The 23,482-nt window shown below is 45.8% G+C and overlaps 1 protein-coding gene across 3 annotated transcripts in view; it reads right to left on the bottom strand.

Annotated features, from left to right (window-relative positions):
- alpha-Catr (alpha-catenin related) overlaps positions 1–23,482 on the bottom strand; it is a 192,611-nt gene that overhangs the window by 46,924 nt on the left and 122,205 nt on the right. For all 3 annotated transcript variants that reach the window (XM_055077414.2, XM_055077415.2, XM_055077413.2), the window contains exons 6-11: positions 14,647–14,850; positions 14,451–14,537; positions 14,220–14,378; positions 13,677–13,769; positions 11,648–11,848; positions 653–703 (exon numbers count right to left, since the gene is read on the bottom strand). In XM_055077414.2, coding sequence (XP_054933389.1) covers positions 653–703; positions 11,648–11,848; positions 13,677–13,769; positions 14,220–14,378; positions 14,451–14,537; positions 14,647–14,850 — 795 coding nt within the window. The remainder of the gene's footprint in view (positions 1–652; positions 704–11,647; positions 11,849–13,676; positions 13,770–14,219; positions 14,379–14,450; positions 14,538–14,646; positions 14,851–23,482) is intronic.

Here is a 23,482-nt window from a genome sequence, read left to right as displayed (position 1 = left end):
CCGCCGAAATGCTGAAATTGTTCACATCTCACGGATGAAGCCCTTCACTCCCCGTTTAGATAATCTCTAATCTGCGGCCAGGCTGGCTACTTCCATGACGCGGGGAAGTTAGTGTAGGCACTATTAACGTATTTCATCGTTTTCATTTGTACATAGCCATCATCATCTTCCCTGTTCTACTTCCTCGCGCCTGAGCTGGGGCATTCCCTTTTTGGAATAAAGAGCGCTTGACAGCCTGGTCGGTCTCGGTCCTATAATATCATAATTTGCTGATACACAACTTCCAGACCACATCAGGGTACCTATATAATTGCTTCTTTGCTCTCTTCAAGCTAGCTTTCGCAAATGTGTTATGCATTACGTGATTTTGTGTTTCTTTCTTTTCTTATAAGTTCTTGCGTACTTGAGTGAGAAAGTGTAGCCATGTACAGCTCTATGGTGATTAATTATAGTTTATTATTTCCATTTCAATGACAAAAAGAAAGGGCTAGTTTCCAGCCTCCAGGCACCCAGCATGCTGGTTAGGAGAAGTTGAAACAAACTTGAAAGGGAATGACATGCAAGGACATGTAGTAAGTGCGTTTCCTATTATTATGAGTACAAGAGAGCCACAACATGGTTTAAGTAAAGTATGAAAAATCAGAAATGGTACCTCAGTGTCAAGCTTCATGGGCTTCAGGGGCTTGCTCGTTGTGCCGTGGCGCTACAGGAGAAGAAGGAAGAAAAGCAGACAAGAGGAAATAAATAAATAAAAAGGCATGATTGCATTAATATGGGTTGTGCAGAGAGCGCAAAAAAGAGTGCAGCTAACTCGGGATCTTTTTCCAAACTGCTTTTTTTTCGTAATGAGAACAGGCTCATTTGCTGTTTGGTTATTATTATTATTATTATTATTATTATTATAGTCTTCCTGCATTATCTTGTTATATGTCTATGCTAAAGTAAATATTGCATGCTCGTCTGCTGATTTTGCCGGGCCAAGTCCCTCAAGCCACTGGTGGCTTCGACAGGCCCATTTCTTGTGCTATGCATTCCTTTGTGCAATAAAAATTATTATTATTATTATTACTATTACTATTATTTGGTTTGCACACATGAAAACAATCACAGAGAAGAGGAACAACAGTGAAAATAACTCGTATGCACATGTTATTCCCAGGCCATGAAGGCTGCCAGAACAGAAAAAAGGAAAAAAAAGAAAGGGAAAAAGAAAAACATATTGTACATGCATGTCAGGCTAAAGGCGTACAGACATGGCTGATCTGGAGCATGGACTTACTCTTGAAGAGCACACGTGAGTACTCCAGCCCAGCCATGGTACAGACAAAAATGTGCAACTCACTTTGAGTGAGATTATTTTAGACTAATTATTGTTCTTTGAAATCTTCATTTATTACTAATCTTGCTCTCTCTGCTCCTTTCTCACAGTGCTGGTAGATGTTGCTACCTCCGAACTAATGAAAGCTGATGATCTTTTGCAGGAAATCTCAGGAGATTTGATTGAAATCTTCGCTTCTAACAAACAAACTTGCTCTCCACTCATTCAGCAACTGGAACACCTAGCAATGCTATGCACCCATCACCATTAACCTGAATTCTTTGTCACCGTAATTTGCCAGAACCAATACATTCCAGGGACGATAGTGGAGTGGAAAGGTTCAGCATATGTACCCAATCATTTGCTAAAACCGCATGTAAAGAAAACATGTTATAACATTATCGCTTATATCTTAGCAACTGTACTCGCCAAGTGTCTTAATTTTGGTGTGGTTGTGTAGAGGAACAACAGCATCACTCGATAATGCATGTGTCGTGTGCACAGGTGGCACACGAGACACAACCGGAGCTAAGTTTAACATCTCGCTCGGCGTTCAGAGAGGCATAGCTCAGCAGAATGTTTGTCGATCCAAGCTATAGTGGCCGTGTTTGAGAGAGCTCACTCAGCCATAGTAGGTGTAATCCATCAAACTAAAACCAGTACTCAACAGGACTTATGAAGCCTACAAGTGCACAATTATTTGCAGAAATTTCATGCTTGCTTGGTTATGGCACTCCTACGTTTGACATGCAGGGTCTAGAAACACCGTGAAGAGACTCACAGATAGCAAGACAGAGGAATACGAATTTGTGTACACCACCTTTGAACATGGCGGGTCTTCTGTGAATAGGGAGTGAGCATGCTTGCAAAATTACACCATAGGGCCCCCATTAGCTGTACTATAAGTCAAGCATGTAAGCTTTCTAATGCGTGAATAAATGTCATGCCTAAGGTGACCAGACGTCCTAATTTAGGTGGGACATGTCCCGTTTTTACCACTATAGTCCCGCTGCTTTGCGGCTTACCTGTGGGACAGTGTTCTTTCCCACTTTTGCCTTGCTTTTCGAACCGTCATCAGATTGCACCCTTCCTAGAACGCACAACTACTTTTATGGCTTGTACATTTTCTCGATCCAGCTGCAGTTTACTTCTCAATGCGTTGACTTATAAGCCGTAGCCAAACCAAAGTGCACTGACGACAGCGTCTTCATGATGTCTTGCTTGTGACGTATGTGGTGTTGGAAGCACATGGAATAATGCAGAAAAGCAAGTGCAAATTTACTCAAAAGCTTGGAAGAGAGTTTCCCTTCGCATAAACCAAACATGGAATAAATGTTGAATGTAATTAATGGTATAGCTCCGAAATCCATAGCCTCCAACCCTACCCCCCCCTCTTCCCTCCTGTCCATTTTTGGTGTTCTGAGGAATCTTGTCACATTAGTCATGCCCGTAACTGTATCGCTGTGTAGAGGAAAGAACTCATTACTCGATCGATCATGCATGTGTCATGTACACAGATGGCGTCATTGTCATGCCGTGCATGACACAAAATCAGAGTTAAATTTATCCTCGTGCGCGGCATCATGAGAGGCATAACTTGGCAGTATGTTTGTCGATCTCAGCGCCAGTGGTCATGTTTGAGAGAGCTCACTCAGCCATAGTAGGTGTAATCCATCAAGCTCAACCTGTACTAACCAGGAGTTATAATGCCTACAGGCGTGCAACTATTCACAGAAATGTCACGCTTGCCAGGTTATGACAGCACCGTGTTTGACATGCAGGGTCTAGCAATGGTATGATCGAGAAACTCATACAGCAAGACAGAGGGATTCAAATTAGCGCCCACCGCCTCCAACTACGGCTGTAGGATAAGTGAAGCACATAATCATTCTAATGTGTGAATAAATGTCATGTCTTTTACTTTGGTATCGTTGCGTAGAGGGAAAGAAATGCAGTAGAACCAACAAGTCAGAATATATACACAGCATAGCTTTGTGTGAGTGCATAAAGTCGGAAACACGAGTTTGTGTTTATTGAACGTTTGCACAAAGTGACACAGAGGGCTTTATTCAGGCATTGTAGAAAGGCTAATGCAATGCCGCTGCCACGGAGGTGAGCGCCATCTGGTGGTGGTGCAAGGAACCCAGCGGCGGTGATGTCGCGCGCGTCCTACGCTGAGTTTGGTTGGCCTATTCGGCTAGAGAACAGCGCCACGCAGCACCCACAGTCATGAATGGGGCTGATGCGCTGGAGTTTTGAATGCACCATGGCGCGACCTGGCGGTGCTCAATGAAGTTGGCTGGGTAGTATGGAAATACGCTGTCCCATAGAGTAACGCGATTCTCGCTCATTTTGAGCTGTTTGGAGTCTTGTGCGTAATTCTCACCCTCGAAAAGTGTTCAACACATAGGTAGGGCATTGTGCACTACTGAATGCAGCACAGGTCATGAAGTGCGGGCACTTTTTGTCCGACAAACCGTGCTGAAGGCGGGCGGACCCTGCGAGTATATGCGACCACGCCGAGCAGTGCACTGTCCTCAAGCATCGTCACTGCTGTTATTGATGCGTGGTGAATTGTCATGAGGGTCGTGGGCCTGACATGCAGGAATTTTCAACACAGTGTGCGACCTTGGTAGCCAGCAACAAAATTGGCTGGGTAGTATACAAGTTGTAGCCCTTCGCATTAAGTTACGCTGTTAGCGGGCTGTATACAGCCGGTTTTGCTGGCTTTGTGTGTGTGTTCAGGGTTCATTCCTGTTTTAATTTGGTGTTCAGCTATTGGAAAAAGCACCTGTATTTGCTGTGGATCATCTTGTCGAGTGTACTTAGCCATGAAAATTTTAAATTTAATTTTAGCTTAACCATGAAAAATGCAGTCGTCTCTAAAGGTGCATCCAAATGATTTCTTTTTATTAGGAAACTGCCACACACAGGAATTTACAGGACCTAAAACAATTTCTTATGGTGAAGCGGCCCACCTATAATTAAGCGAAAGTTCATATAGAGCTGTTCAAAGTGTTTCAGAATGCGTTGCTGAGAGAACAAGCGAAAGAAAACGGATCGACTGACGTGGCACAGTCAGTTGCGGAATAAGATAGGGAACTGTACATAAAGAGTGGTGTTTAAACAGCCTTTGTCACATTATATGTTACAGTAAACAAATTAATGACAACAAACAAAACTGTTGCTGCGGCATCGTTCTTCCTCCAGATAAAAAGAAAAGAAAACAGCTACTGCGTGTCAGCCATGGCGCTAAGGCTACAGATACTCAATCACAGTATTTACAGATTGCCATGTCTTGAAATGAGCTTTTGTGGCATAAGCATGCATGTGGCCGACATTCTCAGTGTCAACACACACCAGAGCCGCTCAAGCTGAGTCCCGGTGCTAACGCCAGCAGATTATTACATTAGTTTCATTAGTTAACTAATTCATTGTTATTGGGCCACGGTTCTGAGTTGGTGCACGTGCTTAAGCGAATAGACACATATTGCAGCAGTCTGCTGTTGTAGCTTGGCATCGTGCAACTTGAGCAGCACACGCATTGAAAGCGGCCGAGCACCGAAACGGCGTCTGCGACTTCTCATGCGCAGTGCACGCATTCGGCACAGCGCTTTGCTTTCTTGTCGACGGAAGGCATTCTACAATGCCTGCCATGCACGGAATTTTCAGAAATTTCCACCGCAGCACAGCTGAGGCGACACCGTGCATTCAAAAGCGGAGCATCGCGTTTTGTACTACCCAAAACCTATAGGCGGGGCATAGAGGGCTCTGTTGACCGGCGTTTCCGCAGCGCCACCTAGGCAGCCCGTCAGGTTCATACTAGCCCCGTCGAGGTTCGCAAAGTAAAGTGTCGCTTTTTAAGTGTGGGATTTTCTGAAATTCCCACCGCAGCGCAGCTGAGGCGACGCCGTGCATTCAAAAGCAGAGCATCGCGTTTTGTACTACCCAAAACCTATAGGTGGGGCATAGAAGGCCCTGTTGACCGGTGGTTCCACAGCGCCGCCTAGGCAGCCCGTCAGGCCCATACTTGCCCCGTCGAGGTTCGCAAAGAAAAGCGTCGCTTTGAAGTGTGGCGAAATGGGCTTGTTGGCACATCTTTAATGGCAGTAGTTGAGCGCTTAGTAAAGAAGAGGACAAAAAGGAGACGCACGGTGTCCATTTGTGCACCGTGCGTCTCCTTTCTTGTCCTCGTCTTTACTAAGTGCTCAACTACTGCCATTCGCTTTTAAAATAGCATTACTCGTTAATGCATGTGTCGTATGCACGAATGGCGCCATTGTCGCGCCATGCAAGGCACAATCGCGGCTAAATTTAGCCTTGCGTGCAGCATCCAGCGAGAACCGGTATGCTGGGACGGGCACAGCATGCATGGAGAAAGGAAAGCGTGGGACAGGGCCCTGGCTAGCTCAGATTAAAGCCCCTCCATACACGTTTCTGCCGGTGGTGGCGCGTGAATGGAGGGGCTTTAGCTCGGATGAGTCGAAGCGTGGGTGTGGCAGAAGTCAGGTGGTGTTTTTCGCAAAGGAGCACAGGGACTGGTGTGCCAAACATCAACGTTGCCATAGCAACCGCGCTCCTGAAGCAACCACAACCGCTGCTCTCGGCCTCTGAAAAGTGAGATAAGATTTTTCCGCCCGTGCATTTGTCGTAGCAAATTCTGTTGGCAAGACAAGTTGACTTCGGAGTGCGGTGCACAAGCTTGTGGGGTTCTCCTCCGTACTCTTGGGACAAAGGAACGACAACACAGTAGTGCAAACAATCACAAGGGCATTTATTGCACCTTTCATAGATCAATGCCTGCTAGCCGAGTTGCTATCCACAACACATGCCGATGGGCGCGCGACAAATCTAGGAAGTCCGACTCACCGCGACCGGATAGCGAGCGAATATGTTCGCCCCATGCTGGATCCCAACGCCTGGTCGTTCGCGCGTACGGTCACGCGAACGGTGGCGCGTTCGAAGGCAGCCACGCGAGACGGTCTCGCAGAAGCATGGATCGGCGCACGCGCGGCGCGTCCGCACTGCTTGCTGTCCCGAACCCCAAAGAGCGAGCGCCTTGTCTTTCGGCGCCCAAGTAACCCCGCCTGTCGGCGGCGTTAGCAGCGCAACACTCGCGCCATCTCTCGTACTGCGCCTCAACCACTCCGACCGCCGCGGGCGTCAGGCCACGCGAGCCGTGCGGGAAAACAACACATCAGGGGACGCGTGAGAGTCGCGCATCCGCACAAGCTTGTAAGTTGTGTTTTTGGTCTGTGAGAGTAAGTGTCAGCCAGCAACAGATACACTAGAGGAATCAGAGCGCGAATCTTCGTCGTCTTCTTCAATGTACCACGGAAAGCACAAGAGGGCGTTTGTTTCTAAAAATTGCTACAGAAGTTTCGTAGGCTCTGTTCCGACGCGCGTCAGCAGCACACACTTCCGGCAGCTCGTAGCAATGCAAGTTGAAAGCTCGCGCCTATCTGCTCCGGCGAGCTGATAGGAGGCGCAAAGTAGAGTGTACTAGTAGTGTTCCTGTATATGCTCCCGCAGGGAGCAGAGTTGCGCATACCTTTTCCGGCGCCGCTCGCACCGCTATTGGCCGAGCGCGAAAAATGACGTCAAATGATCCGCGCCGCTGTAAAGCCAACTTTACGGGCGCATCGCTGACTCATGCGAACTCGTCGTTTCCGTCAGTGCCATCGCCATTGCAATCAGCGGACCGTCGATCGTGCGTTGAGAGGAGCAGCTGCGGGTTTCCGGTACGGTATTCGACGATGTGAAGTCAACGACCTTGGTGAAGTGATACGAAACACATCGTATGCATATGCATATTTAGCTCTCTAGCTGTGATAATTGTAATATATTCCTTCTCCGTGTGAAGTTTTGAGAACAGTAAAATTGATTCTAGTCAATTTATTGTCTTGAAGGGCATAGGCTTATTTATTTTGTTAACTAATTGCTGCCATAGAAGCTAAGCCGGTATTGTATGTGTGCTAGCTTGTGAGCATCATGTATCAGCCAGTGGAACAAAAACTTGTCGTTAAATTAAACATGCTGGAAATCTACGTTGTGCTTTGATGAATGCTGTTTCCTGTGGGCGGGAGTGGAGTGAATGCACTGTTGAATGACGTAAAATTTCCTTGCCTCTGATGCGATAGGTCACAAAGCTTTGTAACCTGGCTTTTTGGCCAAAGCCTGCTTCAGTGATTTCATTTACTTCATACAGTGTCTTCAACTACTGCCTTTTCTCTGAGTGGTAAGAGATCAAGAAAAATGTGTTGTCATATTACAGTCTGCACTGTGTGAATAATTACTCTGCAAGTTTGCCATCTTGATGTGATTAGTGCAATAAAAATAACCTGTTGTTACTCTTAATAGCTTGTTGCCTTTCCAGTTTCTTTGAATTCTGCCCCCAAGGTTCCAAGAACCAGCACACTTGACCTGCTGCCAGCAGCCGTTCATGCATTCCCTTGTATGAAATAAATTTGATCTAGAAGCTCTTGCATCTTGAATCTTTTCTACTTGCAGATTTGCTGCTACTATGTAGCTGATTAGTCTGCGGTATGAATGAATCGTAAAAGTAAGCTTTGCTTAAAATGTGCGCATGTGAACATTTGAAATGCGCCTAAATCTGTGTCTGCACCGCATGTATCGAAAACGTGCAGCTGTTGTTAACGATGGTTAGTGATAAATGGCGCTCTGTTAACGGTCACTGACATAACTATAGGCACGATAGCTCTCTTGGCGACGGTCATTAATCGGCTGGTTTCGGCAGCCAAAATGCGCTAAGTGTCCACCTTACGTGTGTGAAGTTTTAAACTCTTTAAAACATTTCTTGCTTTCTGACCATGATAAGACAACTTCATATGCATGCTGAAAATCATTGCACCGCTTTTTGTGGCAACGTACTGCGCGTTTGCGAGCGAACTTTGGAGCTGTTCGAGCCACGGGAGTATATTATTTTGGGGAATCGAAGGTGGTCCTACCCCCTATTCGTACGTTCGTGTGTGTGTTTATATATGCGTGTTTACATCGGTACATACAAAGTTTCAGTTGGTTGGAAGCCCACCCCCTCCGGCTGCACGAATGACTCGTTCGAGCGTAGCCTGTATTAAGAAGTGACCTTTGCTAAGCGCCTGCGAACAATTGGCGCTTGTAGCGCGCGACCACTAGAGAAAAAAGCGGAACACCGCGCGGCATTTGGCTCCTGCGCGCGCGAGGAGTGGCTTCGCTGCAGAGCTGGATCACGGCGGCGGAACTATGCGCAACTCTGCTCCCTGCGGGAGCATATACAGGAACACTATGTACTAGAAAAGCACAAATGAAGATGACGCACCAACATGGCTGCACTTACGGTTTCAAAAACGTGACGCCAGGACCTCTCCTATATTGTTTCTTTCCTTCATGGCAGTACATACGTTTGTCGATCCGAGCGGCAATGGTCGTGTGTGAGAGAGATCCAGGTATAATTTATCACTCTCAAACTATTGCTCATCAGAAGTTACAAGGCTTACAAAACAATATGATACAGAAGACTTAGACAGAGGGAAATCCAACCCCTTTGACCACGGCAGAACATGTCCGCCTCCATGTGCAGCGCAAGCGCAGGAGATTGAGGCAAGCAAGCTCAGGAGCTCCAACAATTTACGAGTGCGGCGGGTTCGAGAGAGGCAGAAAAACAAGTGACTCTAGGGCATTGTATATTAGCCTCGTGCGCGACCGAAGACGGCGCTGCGAACGGCGCTCCGGTGACGTCAGCCGGGGAGCTCGCCTTTGCCGTCTGCTACGCTCCATTTTAATGCGTTTGCTCGCGTTCTGACTGCGTGCTCACGTAGCACGACGCTCTCCAATTACTACCTGCATTTTTTTTCTAGCGTTAGTTTTATAAATGGTGGCATTAGGAGGACAATATGCGTTATAGATTATAATAGTTCCTTTATTTTTCATCATGGATATGAGTGAGGCTGAGAGAAAGAGCCGAGAAGCAGCTTGACTAGCTTCGGCCTTCCAGAAGTACACTATGGCGATTGTACAGCATACAGAAATGCACATAATCAAGATCAACAAGTGACATGTACAGCAAATAAGACGAACAGCACTATTAACAACAATGCAAAGCATATTCATAGGAAACAAAAAAAAACATTAAAAAGAACACGCTGAAACAACTTACATTACGAAAAAAAAAAGGCTCATAACTACAAAACGCAGTATTTAGCTTCTACAGTAACAGGAATCCCATTTATATATATATATATATATATATATATATATATATATATATATATATATATATATATATATATATATTGAATGTATCTTCCTCATAACCACCTAATGTGTTAGCCCAGTAGCTATGGCGCTGCGCCGCTAAGCTCGAGGTCGCCGACTTGAATGCGGCCGCGGCGACCACATTTCGATGGGGACGAAATGCAAAAACGGTCGTGTATACTTGGATTTAGGTACACGTTAAATAATCCCAGGGGGTCAAAATCAATCCGCAATCGTCCACTACAGCGTGCCTAATAATCATATCGTGGTTTTGGCACGTAAAATCGCAGAACTAATTTTTTCATTACAACATTTTCTTTTTTATATAACCACAGCTCTCGCAGCCAGAGTCATAAAACATCGCGCCGAGCGAGTAAATGAGTCTACGCGATTTGTAAATAAAGCACGATCGCAGTGCTCATTTGCAAAATTTCGCGTCGACTATAATGCGCATTGTAGTTGAACAGAAGCTTCAATTTTTCGCTCATAATTCTGGTCTCGTGGAGTTGCATATATAATTTTGTTTCTGACAAGAAAAATTAACCATTTCACTGACACGCAGTTTATGTCGAACGTTAGTTGCACTATACGATATATCACGTTTCGCAATCGTCAAGCACGCATGCTTTCAATTAAAAATGTAATTAAAATTAAATTATGGGGTTTTACGTGCCAAAACCGCTTTCTGATTATGAGGCACACCGTAGTGGAGGACTCCGGAAATTTGGACCATCTGGGGTTCTTTCACGTGCACCTAAATCTAAGTACACGGGTGTTCTCGCATTTCGACCCCATCGAAATGGGGCCGCCGTGGTCGGGATTCTATCCCGCGACCTCGTGCTTAGCAGCCCAACACCATAACACGCATGCTTTACACTATTTTCTTGCAAATGAATCTCATTGCAACGATCTATCCCGTTTCGCGATCGTCAAGCATGCATGATTTACATTATTTTCTTGCAAATAAATGTCGTTACCACTTTCTAATGCAAAAGTTGTGTTTGTCTAGGTTAGCATAAGACTATTTCTGCTTAAAGCGCTTTGAGACTACCGGGAACCACTCGCAATACATCACTCTATCGTTGTAATAAAAAATACTATGTTATAAACAAAAAATAAAACGCAGGAAAGCCTGTGAACATTTTGTTGCGCCTTTGTACGTCTCTAAGGCGTTGCGCGACTAGGTAATTCCGAGGACGCGGGATCGAATCCGGGCCGCGGCGGCCGCAATTCGATGGGGGCGAAATGCAGAAACGCCCGTGTGCCGTGCACTGGGTGCGCGTCAAAAAAGGTCGCTCACTACGGCGTGCCTCATAATCAAGTTGTGGTTTTGGCACGTAAGACCTCAGAAATATTTATAATTATTACGTGGTGTACGCGTACTAATAATTAGAAATAAATATGAAGTAGAAGCTGAGAAAATCGCACTTTTCTAGTGTTCTGTCGACAAAGATCGGTCAGAAAATCTGGCTCCGGGAGGTGCCATCGCACACACTTCGAATCACGCGGCTTTCCGTTGGCGCAACGCCATCTTGATACCGTTCTATAAGGCCGCCATAGTGATACCATCGTAAAGAGAAGAGACGGGAGCTTCAGATAGCCTCTGCGCCGTATTTCGCCGTGCTGAAATAGAAACAAAGGATGCGATCAAAAAAGAAGAAGAAAGAAAGAAAAAGAAAAGCGCCGTGGTTCCTTGCTGCTGTCGCGTGCGCACAGGAAGCGCTCCTATTGGCTTACAGACACACACACACACACACACACACACACACACACACACACACACACACACACACACACACACACACACACACACACACACACACACACACACACACACGCACACACACACGCACACGCACATATATATATATATATATATATATATATATTTGAACTGTTGGCGCGCTTCCGCGCGCATCTAGACAGCTCAGCGATCTGTTCATTTCTTTGTTCACGTTGATCACGTTTGGTGATCACGGTATGCAGCGTCTCTGGCTCGTGTCTGCTTTATTAATGCATCCAAAATGCTAAATTGTTGAACGAAAGAAAGCTTATTTGCGTGCGGAGGCCGCTTACCCCGGGCCTTGGCAGCGACATGTAGACGGATCGTGCGCTGTCAGGGCCCTGCACCGGCGGCCGGCACTGCTGGCTGGCCTCTCGCGATATCGAGGCCACGTCGTTGACCAGCGACTGCCACACCTCCATGAACACCTCGACGTTCTCCTTGGCGATCTTGCTGACTGGGTGCGTGCTCAGGGTCTGGCAGGCGCTCACCACCTGCGTCGATTGCACGTACCAGCTACAGGGCGACGTGCTCTGTGCGAGTTTTTGCAACGGGCGCCCGTGTGTCGAAAGGCGCTTCATGAAAATTCGCTCTGTCATTCGTGTTACCAAGGATCGCAACGCGGCTAGGTAAAAAAATTATACAACATTCTCAGACATGTTTTGGCGTCGGGCTCAAAGGTGGATAGGGCACACGCGGTTGAAACAGTTCCCACTTTACACATAACCACACAGAACCGTGCACCTCGAGCATGTCTCGGGCAAAATGCAGAGCCTTTGTGCTCTGGGTAAAACGTTTTGCGATGAACTGTACAGCGCATGCAGTTCTGGTTCGCATGTGAAACTAGTCGCATATACGAACAGTGTGGTTTTGCATTTGTCAGCACCCAGGCACGTACCCAGGGGGGGGGGCAGCCCCCCCCCCCCCGAAACTAAGTGACATTAATTGTGAGTTTAACTTTAACTTTAATTGTAAGATTAACTAAGTGAGTTAATCGCGCGGTGCCCGCGCGATTAACTCAAGATGAATTCAGCTGTCACCATCTATTGCAGCAGGCAGGGCGTAGTTTATTTTTTCAATTAAAATATTTTAATTTATTTATAATGCCCAACACAATTTTATGTCACCATCTATTCAACGATCACACGCATCGCTGCTGCTTCTTTAGTCCAACCTTCTTTGTTTAGACTGATCCAGGGGCTAGGAAAGAAACTCGTTTAATAGTGAGCTGGTGTGTATGCTCATGGAACGAGTTGCGGCCAGAGAAAGCGCCAGTTGCTTTTAACTTTTCCTTTTGCTTCATTATTTTCTTGAGTAATGGCTCTCCGCGACGCTGGCAGATTTCAGAACCATATATCCGCGATATGGGTTGGATAAGGTGGAAAATAGTATATTACGAAACAGCGTCCATCATCAGGCCCTGGAATAACCGTTCAACCCATAAGCAATATGACTGTCACCCCTTACATGGTCTTGTTTTCCCTAATTGTAGAGCACTTTTCGTGCAAAATTGGCAACTGGAAACTAGAGTCGCAAGGAGATGAGAAATTAAGCGATCTGCTAAGGGAGAAAGCCAAGGCAACAGGCAAACAGGTAGGAAAAGCGAAAATTGTTTGTGAAAATATTTATGGATCAACATCTTTTTATTTAAAAAGGAAGTAAAGAAAACGCTGCCGGAAGTGGAGAATAATTCCGTGTGTTTTGAATGACTCTTCTACAGTTATCAGTCGAGCCGCCTGACGTTGCCACTTCCCTGCTGTGCTAATGGGTGTGTTTTTCTAACCTTCCGTGGTGGGCGCAGTACGTCTAGAACCGGAGCGTCCTGCGCTCTACGCGGTTGTACGGGACTGGTGACCAGGCATCGTTACGCAACTTCCCAAATAACAACACGAGTCGGTTTTGGCATTTGGTAGAGCAGTAAAGGAGGGATCCAAAAGAAATGCGGTTGTTCCGCAAATATACATTTCGCTATAATTCTTCCAGAGATCATTCACAGAACGCTACTAGAAATCTTTATTTTGCACTTTTTTCTGGTTAGCTTGTTCTTGGCAAGGTTCTTCCTGCGCATCTTCCATGCACGAGTCAATTTGATGTGGTTCTTTGTTTGCCAAGTAAAGAAGAGGTGCATCTCACAGGCGTACCTGTGAGATACACGTTATAAGTACCCTCTCCCTCATTTGCATAGAAAAGTTACCTTGGGTTACCCCTCCCCCCCCCCCCCCCCCCTTCCGAATAAAGATCCTGCGTACGTGCCTGTCAGCACCACAGATCTAGAGTGCAAGACAGGTTTGATGGCCATGATGGCCAAGGACGTGTACTCACCTGGGAGCCGTAGACCTTGATACATGCATCCGTGTTTTTGGCGGTCACCTGGAGGGCCTCCGTGCTCGCCACGTGATAGAGAAGCCGACACACCTGCAGCAGGAAATGCACCCGAGGTGAGGCGGCTGCGTAAACGGACTCGGGTAGCAACGACATTGTTCACACAGAACCTCCTTGCTAAAAATGCTCATGATGGATCCGCCAGAGCACCACTGATGATCCTTCACAAAAGGATCATAGCCCCCCTCCTCTGGAACACGCAGCCATGTCTTGTTTCGTTACCGACTGGTTGAGTACAGTTCCTGTAGCACAGATAAAGGAGTCTCGACTAGCAAAATTGTTGCACGTGCGTAAGTGAAATTTCACGGTGCCTATAAAAATTAAGAAAGCAGACAAATATTGGTCAGAAAGTCAAAAGCGCTCTTTCTCCGAAAAACATCCACAGAGTATGAGCACATTCGCGAACACTGCCAGAATAAAACTCGGTGACGTGCGCCCAAGTTCAGAGTAGACGGCGGATGAGGGGCTGCGGGAAGCGCTCACCTCCTGGACGTGTTCGGCGTGCTCGGCGAATTTGTCCGCGTACTCCTCGAGCCTGGCGTGATCCCCGGCGAGCGAGGCGTTCTTCAGCCGGTTGAGCAGTTCGCCTTCGTCCATCGTTTTGAACAGCTCGTCCGCGTGGTCCAGTGCCGTGTCGCGAAGCTGTACCACGACAAAAAAACAAGTGGTTGTATGCAGTACGAGAGAACACACCTGTGCGCGGAGTGTACGTACCTGCTGCTTGAGGTCTGCCGTCGCCCTTAGCGTCTGCTCGATGGCGTTTTCGAGGTCCTCGTTGGGAGACGTACAACCTGCCTGATCCTGCAAGCGTCGAGTGAGAGGATAGGTGCGATGCACAGTTAACCAACGCTTCTGGCCCGTAGACGAGAACGTGTGGGGCCACGAGAGATGCAGGCATCGTGTACACTACCAGGCTGACGCCGATCCTGAGGAGCTGGTTGAGCTCAAGCTTGGCCCTGTCGCAAAGCAGGAGGATCTTCTCCCGGTGCTCGTGCGACGTGTAGGCCGAGTCGGTGAAGTCCTGCGTGCGCTCCACCACCGCGTCTAAGGCACTCGACAACCGCTCACGGCAGCTGGGCCCCACCAGCGTCATTCGCATTGTCTCCACCAGGTCCTGCGTCGCGTGTGTCGCTTATTCGAGATTCCTTCGCTGCCACGCGTTTCTCGGGGCTCCATATCGAGAAGCCGTTGCGAATGAAGCAACGCCATCTTAATGTCACCAACGCGCGTCGTAGCTGAGACATAAATCGTCAGACTATATACGTTGTCTGTCTGGAAAGTTCGCGAACTTCTCAGTTTCCTGCTCAGTTAAAAGTGGCAAAATTTAATCTGGCATACAACTGTAAAAACAAGGATTCGAACGTACACTTTTATTTCACAGTACACGTGTTTTAGGAAACTATAATAAGAGAAACGCAGATTGGTACACTTATTTATTTACAGATACTGTCAGCTCTTACACAGGGCTATTACAGGAGAGGAATAGAAATGTATAATAGTTAGCATTCTGGAAAACAATGACATCAGGTATTTTGCATTCAAATCTAACAAATGAAGTGACAAATTAATAGCACCAAATAACACATAATCAAATTGTTAGCAAAGAAACGCACCAAGCCACATATAGGGAAAAAAAACTTCTATTAGCAGTAACAAATCAGTATGTCGGTTATGTGTTTTATGAATGAATCAGCTGATGACGATGAGACGGCTTCTTCAGACAGAGAATTCCATTCGTCGATAGCTCTTGGGAAGAATCTATACTTAAGATAGTTAGTCCGAACGGCAGGAGTACAAATAAACCTTGAATGGCGGTGCCTAGAGGGCCCACTGTGAAGAATTTCGAAATAGTCCGCATATTTTATATGGACATGATGATGAATAATAAGATATAGATATTTCAACCTATTGTATTTAGTCCTAGCCTGTAATGTAGGTACTCCTGCAAGTACACACAGTTGAGAAGGGGAGTTCGACCGCCGGTTTTTATTGAATATAAATCTGACTGCTAGACGCTGGATTTTTTCGATGTTTGATAAGTTTGTAACAGAGAAAGGATCCCAGACAACCTTTACATATTCAATTACTGGCCTAATTAGTGTTTTATACGCTAAACATTTTGTTTCTTGTGTCGCAAAGGGAAAATTACGCCTGAGTCACCTGAGCGACTTGCTGGCCTTAAAACACACATAATCTGTGTAATCGTTCCAGCGAAGATCTTTTGAGAAAATCAAGCCAAGGTACTTATGCTGCTCAACTCTTTTAAGTTTATAATTATCGCTGTTGTAAGAGTAGTTTAAAGGATTTTCTTTCGAGAGACTGTCATAACTATGGTATTTAGTGGATTTAGCTCAATTTGCCATTCATAACACCATTCCTTTATCTTCGGCAAGTTTCCATCTAATTTTTCCTGGTCAGCTACTGTTTCTACTTTATTGTATACAACACAGTCATATGCAAAGAACCTGATCGAAACGTCTATATCATTCAGGAGGTCAAAAATACATAAAAGAAATAAAGGGGGGCCCGGAACGCTATTGACGCAAGTTGCATGAACAAGGGGCCTGACAATTGTGTAAGCACTGCGTCCATTGCGCATCTCGAACAACAAAACTATGACTGTCCATATCAACGGTTGGTTGCGTGCTACATGTTGTTGATAAGTGGTCCCATGCATGCGCCGTGCCTTCAGCATTTAAGTATGTTTCCGCGTGACATTTAAGGTTTATTTTACAGGGCATAAAATAAAGTGAAGACTAGCGCCCTTCCTGTGCTATCGTTTCTTTCTCTGTTCTGAGGTGTTTTTCTTTTTACGCCAAGCGCTGGAAATGTCTCGGATGTGTAGCCTGGTTGAATTTAGAAAAGATAAACAAGCGGCATGTCTCGTGTGCTATCGGCAGCAAAGCATTTCAATGCACCGTTGAACGTATTTACAACGAACGTCTCTACGACCCGCCGTGGTTGCTCAGTGGCTATGGTGTTGGGCTGCTGAGCACGAGGTGGCGGGATCGAATCCCGACCACGGCGGTCGCATTTCGATGGGGGCGAAATGCGAAAACACCCGTGTACTTAGATTTAGGTGCACGTTAAAGAACCCCAGGTGGTCCAAATTTCCGGAGTCCTCCACTACGGCGTGCCTCATAATAAGAAAGTGGGCTTGGCACGTAAAACCCCATAATTTAACGAACGTCTCTACAGAGAAATGACCTTGCAATGAAGGATTAATTGCGTCCTGGCTGAATTCCTATGTTTCATATTTATTGCGAACGCCTCTACAACGACGACCACTACAACGAATTTGCCTGTACAACGAAGTAATCTGGTGTCACCGGCGGCTGATTTGTTGCTTCATAACGAACGCCACGTATAGTGGTGCTGGCACTGCTCTCCACGAGACGTCACCGAGGTGCGCTCTGCGCTATCGCTAACGGCAGTGCTATATATATATATATATATATATTATGCAGCTACGCACTTGACGAGCGTGCCGATGTCAGAAGTACTCATGCTGCAGTGCTTCAGGAATAACTCATACTCAACTCGAGCGCTGCTTGTTGTAACGCATCAGCAGGTGCGACGGCTGGAGAACACGTCACGCTTAATGACGGCGTGATGATGCAATCGTAACTGAGGACCGAACACGCCTTCAACGCATGCCAGGGTGGAAAGGGCGCTAATGTCCACGAAGGTGACAGTGATGAAGGTGCTGTAAACGAACCACGAATTTTCACGGCAGGAGAGGCGATAGCAGCCATCGATGATCTGCAGCTTTACTTTGCGTAGCTCCATGCGTTTCGCCCCTGAGCATGCTGTGAACCTCGATGCAATAAAGGTGGCCGCAGTCGCACACTCTGTCAGTCGAATTCGTTACAAAGGCGTTTGACTGTATCTTCACTTGTTTGTACTAGGTCCGCTTGAGAAAGCCCACGTCAGTCGCATTATTGCAGTTTTCTTAGCCTACCGTTCAGCGGCGTTCCATTGGACATCAATGCTTTTTTATTTCATACACTCATTGCGTCAGTGCGTGCGTCACTGCGCCCTCATGTGCGCAATGACGCAAGCACTATTCCCACCTTAACTCGACCAGAACCGCGGAGCCACCGTCGCGTCGGGGAAACGTGCTTGTCTCGCACCACGGAGGAACGGGCTCGAGTCCCACCCAGACCGAAATGTACCAAATTTTCTTTTTAAAGGCATTAGTTTACTTTGTTTAGAGGAACATCCCTGAGATGTGACGTCAATCTGACCATTTTAGGTGCAGATCTTAGGACCCCGTTACTGCGGCGAGCGTCGGCGTAACCGAGCGAACGAGCACAGCGAAAGATGAAAGAGCGAACGCGGAGCGCAGGGGGGGGGGGGGGGATGAAAGACGAGAGGAGGAAAGCGGAGGAGGAAGGTGCAGCGGTACTATGAGGCAGAAAGCGGAGAAGGGTATGGCGAAAACGTGAGAAGAAAAGCGTGCAGCGACGATGGCTACGAGATGACGCCAGAGTAGCGCGCGCCATCTGGGAGGTGTGTCTGCGGCAGCTGCTTTGAATCGCGTCCACGCGTCATCCACGCCCTGCCTCTCGCGATCTCTAGAATAGTGAAGCAGTCGCACCACATTTCGCTCCGTTTGTAACGTACCGCACGATACAGATTGACCGCGCCAACCAATATATCGAGAAATGAAAACATGTATAGAGCTGCGCTCAAATTTCGCATCAGGTACCATCGTAATCGTCGGTGAATTTTTTTACATGTTTTACTGTTTGCACCTTCGGCCATTTTTGGTACCATCATTCGGTCACGCCGCCGACTACGACGGATCTTCGCGGAATGGGGAACATGCTTTTGCATTAATATACCTGCAGATGTTGGCTTTTCCTTGAAAAGCAGTGTGGTTTGGGGGTTTTTGAAAAGCTCCTTTATGGCACGTAAAGCCCCATAATTTTAGCACATCCGCCGCCACTTAGTAGCTAATAAGATTAAAGCCAAGAAATGGACGCCACTTGTTCATTAACCGTCACATTGCCTGTAATTAGCTCCGTGGGACATTCTATCTAGACTGAAATACGCTCTCAGAGCTGCTGTTCTAGATCCACTGACCTCATTATGGGCCCGCGAACCTGCGCATCATTCCAAATGGAGCGTCGCTTCTGTAAACATGTCTTGAGACAGTAAAGTTTCTAAGCAAACGCAAACAAGTTACATTCGCAAAGTTCGCGAACTTTCCAGACATATGTGGTGTACAGCTGTACAGCTGCATAAAGAATCCGAAAATACAATGATTTCGGACGAATCATTAAGTTGAAAATCAGTCCGTGGTTGCTTTGGGTAATATAAAGAAACAAAGATATATTCCTCTATTTTTCTTACTGAAATATTTAAACAATAATTAAACACTGGTATTCTTCCCGAGTATTGGAAGCAGGCGAAGGTGATTCCACTTCATCAGTCAGGTATTAAGCAATCACCCCTTAATTATCGCCCCATTTCTTTTAGCAGCATACCTTGCAAAATTCTTGAACATGTAATCTACGCACACCTTGCTAGCTTCCTTGATTCGAACTCTTTTGTTTATTTTGGCACAGTATGGTTTTAGGAAGTCGTACTCTTGCGAGACTCAGTTGTGGAGTTTTACTCATTCCATGCTTACTCTTATCGACAGTCGTTATCGACAATCTTTCTGGATTTCTCTAAAGTATTTGACAGAATTAATCATCGCCTTCTTCTTAAACTCAGGTGCCTCAATATAAACCTAAGTCTTCTCAGCTGGATAGAATCTTTTCTTAAGGGACGGTCGCAGTACGTGTTCACTAACGGCAACGATTCATCGTAAACATCTGTCGCATCAGGTGTGCCACAGGGCCCTCTTCTCCTCTTGGTTTTTATCAATGACCTTCCTAACTGCGTGACTTCCCCTATCCACTTATTCGCCGACGACTGCGTTATTTATCGCAAAATAGCTGACCCTACCGATGTTTCTGCTTTACAAATTGACCTTAATATTATAGCTAAATGGTGTAATACATGGACGATGGATTTAAATGTTAAAAAAATATAAAGTTATGCGAATATCGCGCACTAATCTCACTACTCCTGCTTACTATGAACTAATTAGTATTTCTTTAGATCCCGTTACCTCTTACAAATACTTAGGTGTGCATATAACCAATTATCTTAGCTGGAAGCATCATATCGATTATATAATTAACAACAGTTATCGCATGCTTGGTTACCTGCGCCGAAACTTTTCTAAAGCACCTGTTTCAGCTAAACTGACTATGCACAACACATTATTACGTTCAAAATTAGAATATGCCTCTGCGATTTGGGACCCCGGTTTCACGAACTTAACATCCTCACTCGAGATGGTCCAGAATATTTCGGCGCGCTTCATTCTTTCCAATTACACCGTACTAGCAGCATAACTTCAATGAAACTAAAGCTGTCATTGCCGTCTCTTGAGCTTCGTAGGAAAGTATCTCGCCTTAGCCTTCTTCACAAAATTTATCACCGTGACGAATTGAAGCATGCTTTTATTTCGCAATCATTTTACCGCTCATCCCGCAACAACAATAGTTACAAAGCAAACGTCATCAGTTCTAAAACCAATGCCCTCTTTCATTCTTTTCTACCTCGTACATCGACAGAGTGGAATCGCCTTCCGCCCGGCGTCGCATCAATACCAGATCACGACTCATTTCGTTCACCTCTCGTGCGATATCTTGATGCTGATCACTGACGTTCTTAAAAAAAAATTTTGCAGACAGTTGTCAGGTTTTCAGTGCGCTGTGTTTTCTATATATGTTGCTCCGCTTGTGATTGCTGTTTGAGCTACTGAGTAGAATTGTTGCTTATCACAGTTTATTCGCTTTATCATTTGCTTCTACTTTAACATGAATTCACTCTTTATTTTTCTATTGTAGTTGGCTTCCTGTATTGCCTTTTGTTTCATTAATCTTGATCGAGTTTGTTAATTTTTCTCTCTAGGTTATGTACCACTACCCTCTGTAATGCGTATGCGCTTGAGGGTAATAAAATAAAATATATTCTAGCAAGACAGAGCTAACGGAACGAGCAACAGTGTAGTTACTGCTACCTACTGGTCAACGTTTACTTGTGACAAGTTTAAAGGAGGCAGATGCGCTCATGGAAAAGTAATTTCGTCAACCATCTGTGGCTTATAGAATGTCTGCAATTCTAATAATTTAAGGTCGCTGATATTTCGGACGCCTCTAAATCAGTGCTGGGCAGTATCGAAGATACATTTATCTTAGATACTATCTTAGATACTCTTTGGGTATCTTGTACCAGCATCATGATACATGTGGCAAGACATGTATCAGTATCTCTATTTCCAATATACATGAAAGAATGTATCGTGTTTCTTGAGATACAAGATACTGATATTGCAACATCCCCGTGCGAAACTATAAACGTTGGCTGAACTCCGCTTCTCAAGTTGATACTGCTGCCACTAGGTCACCTGAATAAAACTAAAGGCAGCGACATTCTTCTAACTTCACGGCTAGAGCCCTACAGCGAGGGCAGGCGATGAGGACTCATCATCATCATCATCATCATCATCATCAGCCTGGTTATGCCCACTGCAGGGCAAAGGCCTCTCCCATACTTCTCCAACTACCCCGGTCATGTACTAATTGTGGCCATGTTGTCCCTGCAAACTTCTTAATCTCATCCGCCCACCTAACTTTCTGCCGCCCTCTACTACGCTTTCCTTCCCTTGGAATCCATTCCGTAACTCTTAATGACCATCGGTTATCTTCCCTCCTCATTACGTGTCCTGCCCATGCCCATTTCTTTTTCTTGATTTCAACTAAGATATCATTAACTCGCGTTTGTTCCCTCACCCAATCTGCTCTTTTCTTATCCCTTAACGTTACACCTATCATTCTTCTTTCCATAGCTCGTTGCGTCGTCCTCAATTTAAGTAGAACCCTTTTCGTAAGCCTCCAGGTTTCTGCCCCGTACGTGAGTACTGGTAAGACACAGCTGTTATAAACTTTTCTCTTGAGGGATAATGGCAACCTGCTGTTCATGATCTGAGAATGCCTGCCAAACGCACCCCAGCCCATTCTTATTCTTCTGATTATTTCAGCCTCATGATCCGGATCCGCAGTCACTACCTGTCCTAAGTAGATGTATTCCCTTACCACTTCCAGTGCCTCACTACCTATTGTAAACTGCTGTTCCCTTCCGAGACTGTTAAACATTACTTTAGTTTTCTGCAGATTCATTTTTAGACCCACCCTTCGGCTTTGCCTCTCCAGGTCAGTGAGCATGCATTGCAGTTGGTCCCCTGAGTTACTAAGCAAGGCAATATCATCAGCGAATCGCAAGTTACTAAGGTATTCTCCATTAACTCTTATCCCCAATTCTTCCCAATCCAGGTCTCTGAATACCTCCTGTAAACACGCTGTGAATAGCATCGGAGAGATCGTATCTCCCTGCCTGACGCCTTTCTTTATTGGGATTTTGTTGCTTTCTTTATGAAGGACTACGGTGGCTGTGGAGCCGCTATAGATATCTTTCAGTATTTTTACATACGGCTCGTCTACACCCTGATTCCGCAATGCCTCCATGACTGCTGAGGTTTCGACTGTATCACACGCTTTCTCGTAATCAATGAAAGCTATATATAAAGGTTGGTTATATTCCGCACATTTTCTATCACCTGATTGATAGTGTGAATATGGTCTATTGTTGAATAGCCTTTACGGAATCCTGCCTGGTCCTTTGGTTGACGGAAGTCTAAGGTGTTCCTGATTCTATTTGCAATTACCTTAGTAAATACTTTGTAGGCAACGGACAGTAAACTGATCGGTCTATAATTTTTCAAGTCTTTGGCGTCCCCTTTCTTATGGATTAGGATTATGTTAGCGTTTTTCCAAGATTGCGGTACGCTCGAAGTCCTGAGGCATTGCGTATACAGGGTGGCCAGTTTCTCTAGAACAATCTGCCCACCATCCTTCAACAAATCTGCTGTTACCTGATCCTCCCCAGCTGCCTTCCCCCTTTGCATAGCTCCCAAGGCTTTCTTTACTTCTTCCGGTGTTACCTGTGGGATTTCGAATTCCTCTAGACTATTCTCTCTTCCATGATCGTCGTGGGTGCCACTGGTACTGTATAAATCTCTATAGAACTCCTCAGCCACTTGAACTATCTCATCCATATTAGTAATGATATTGCCGGCTTTGTCTCTTAACGCATACATCTGATTCTTGCCAATACCTAGTTTCTTCTTCACTGCTTTTAGGCTTCCTCCGTTCCTGAGAGCATGTTCAATTCTATGCATGTTATACTTCCTTGTGTCAGCTGTCTTACGCTTGTTGATTAACTTCGAAAGTTCTGCCAGTTCTATTCTAGCTGTAGGGTTAGAGGCTTTCATACATTGGCGTTTCTTGATCAGATCTTTCGTCTCCTGCGATAGCTTACTGGTATTTTGTCTAACGGAGTTACCACCGACTTCTATTGCACACTCCTTAATGATGCCCACAAGATTGTCGTTCATTGCTTCAACACTAAGGTCCTCTTTCTGAGTCAAAGCCGAATACCTGTTCTGTAGCTTGATCTGGAATTCCTCTATTTTCCCTCTTACCGCTAACTCATTGATCGACTTCTTATGTACCAGTTGCTTCCGTTCCCTCCTCAGGTCTAGGCTAATTCGAGTTCTTACCATCCTATGGTCACTGCAGCGCACCTTGCTGAGCACGTCCACATCTTGTATGATGCCAGGGTTA

This window comes from Dermacentor andersoni, chromosome 2 (genome assembly GCF_023375885.2).
Source record: "Dermacentor andersoni chromosome 2, qqDerAnde1_hic_scaffold, whole genome shotgun sequence".
Taxonomy (NCBI): Eukaryota; Metazoa; Arthropoda; class Arachnida; order Ixodida; family Ixodidae; genus Dermacentor; species Dermacentor andersoni.
The sequence above is the reverse complement of the archived record's forward strand: the minus strand, read 5'-3'. Positions and strand labels throughout refer to the sequence as shown.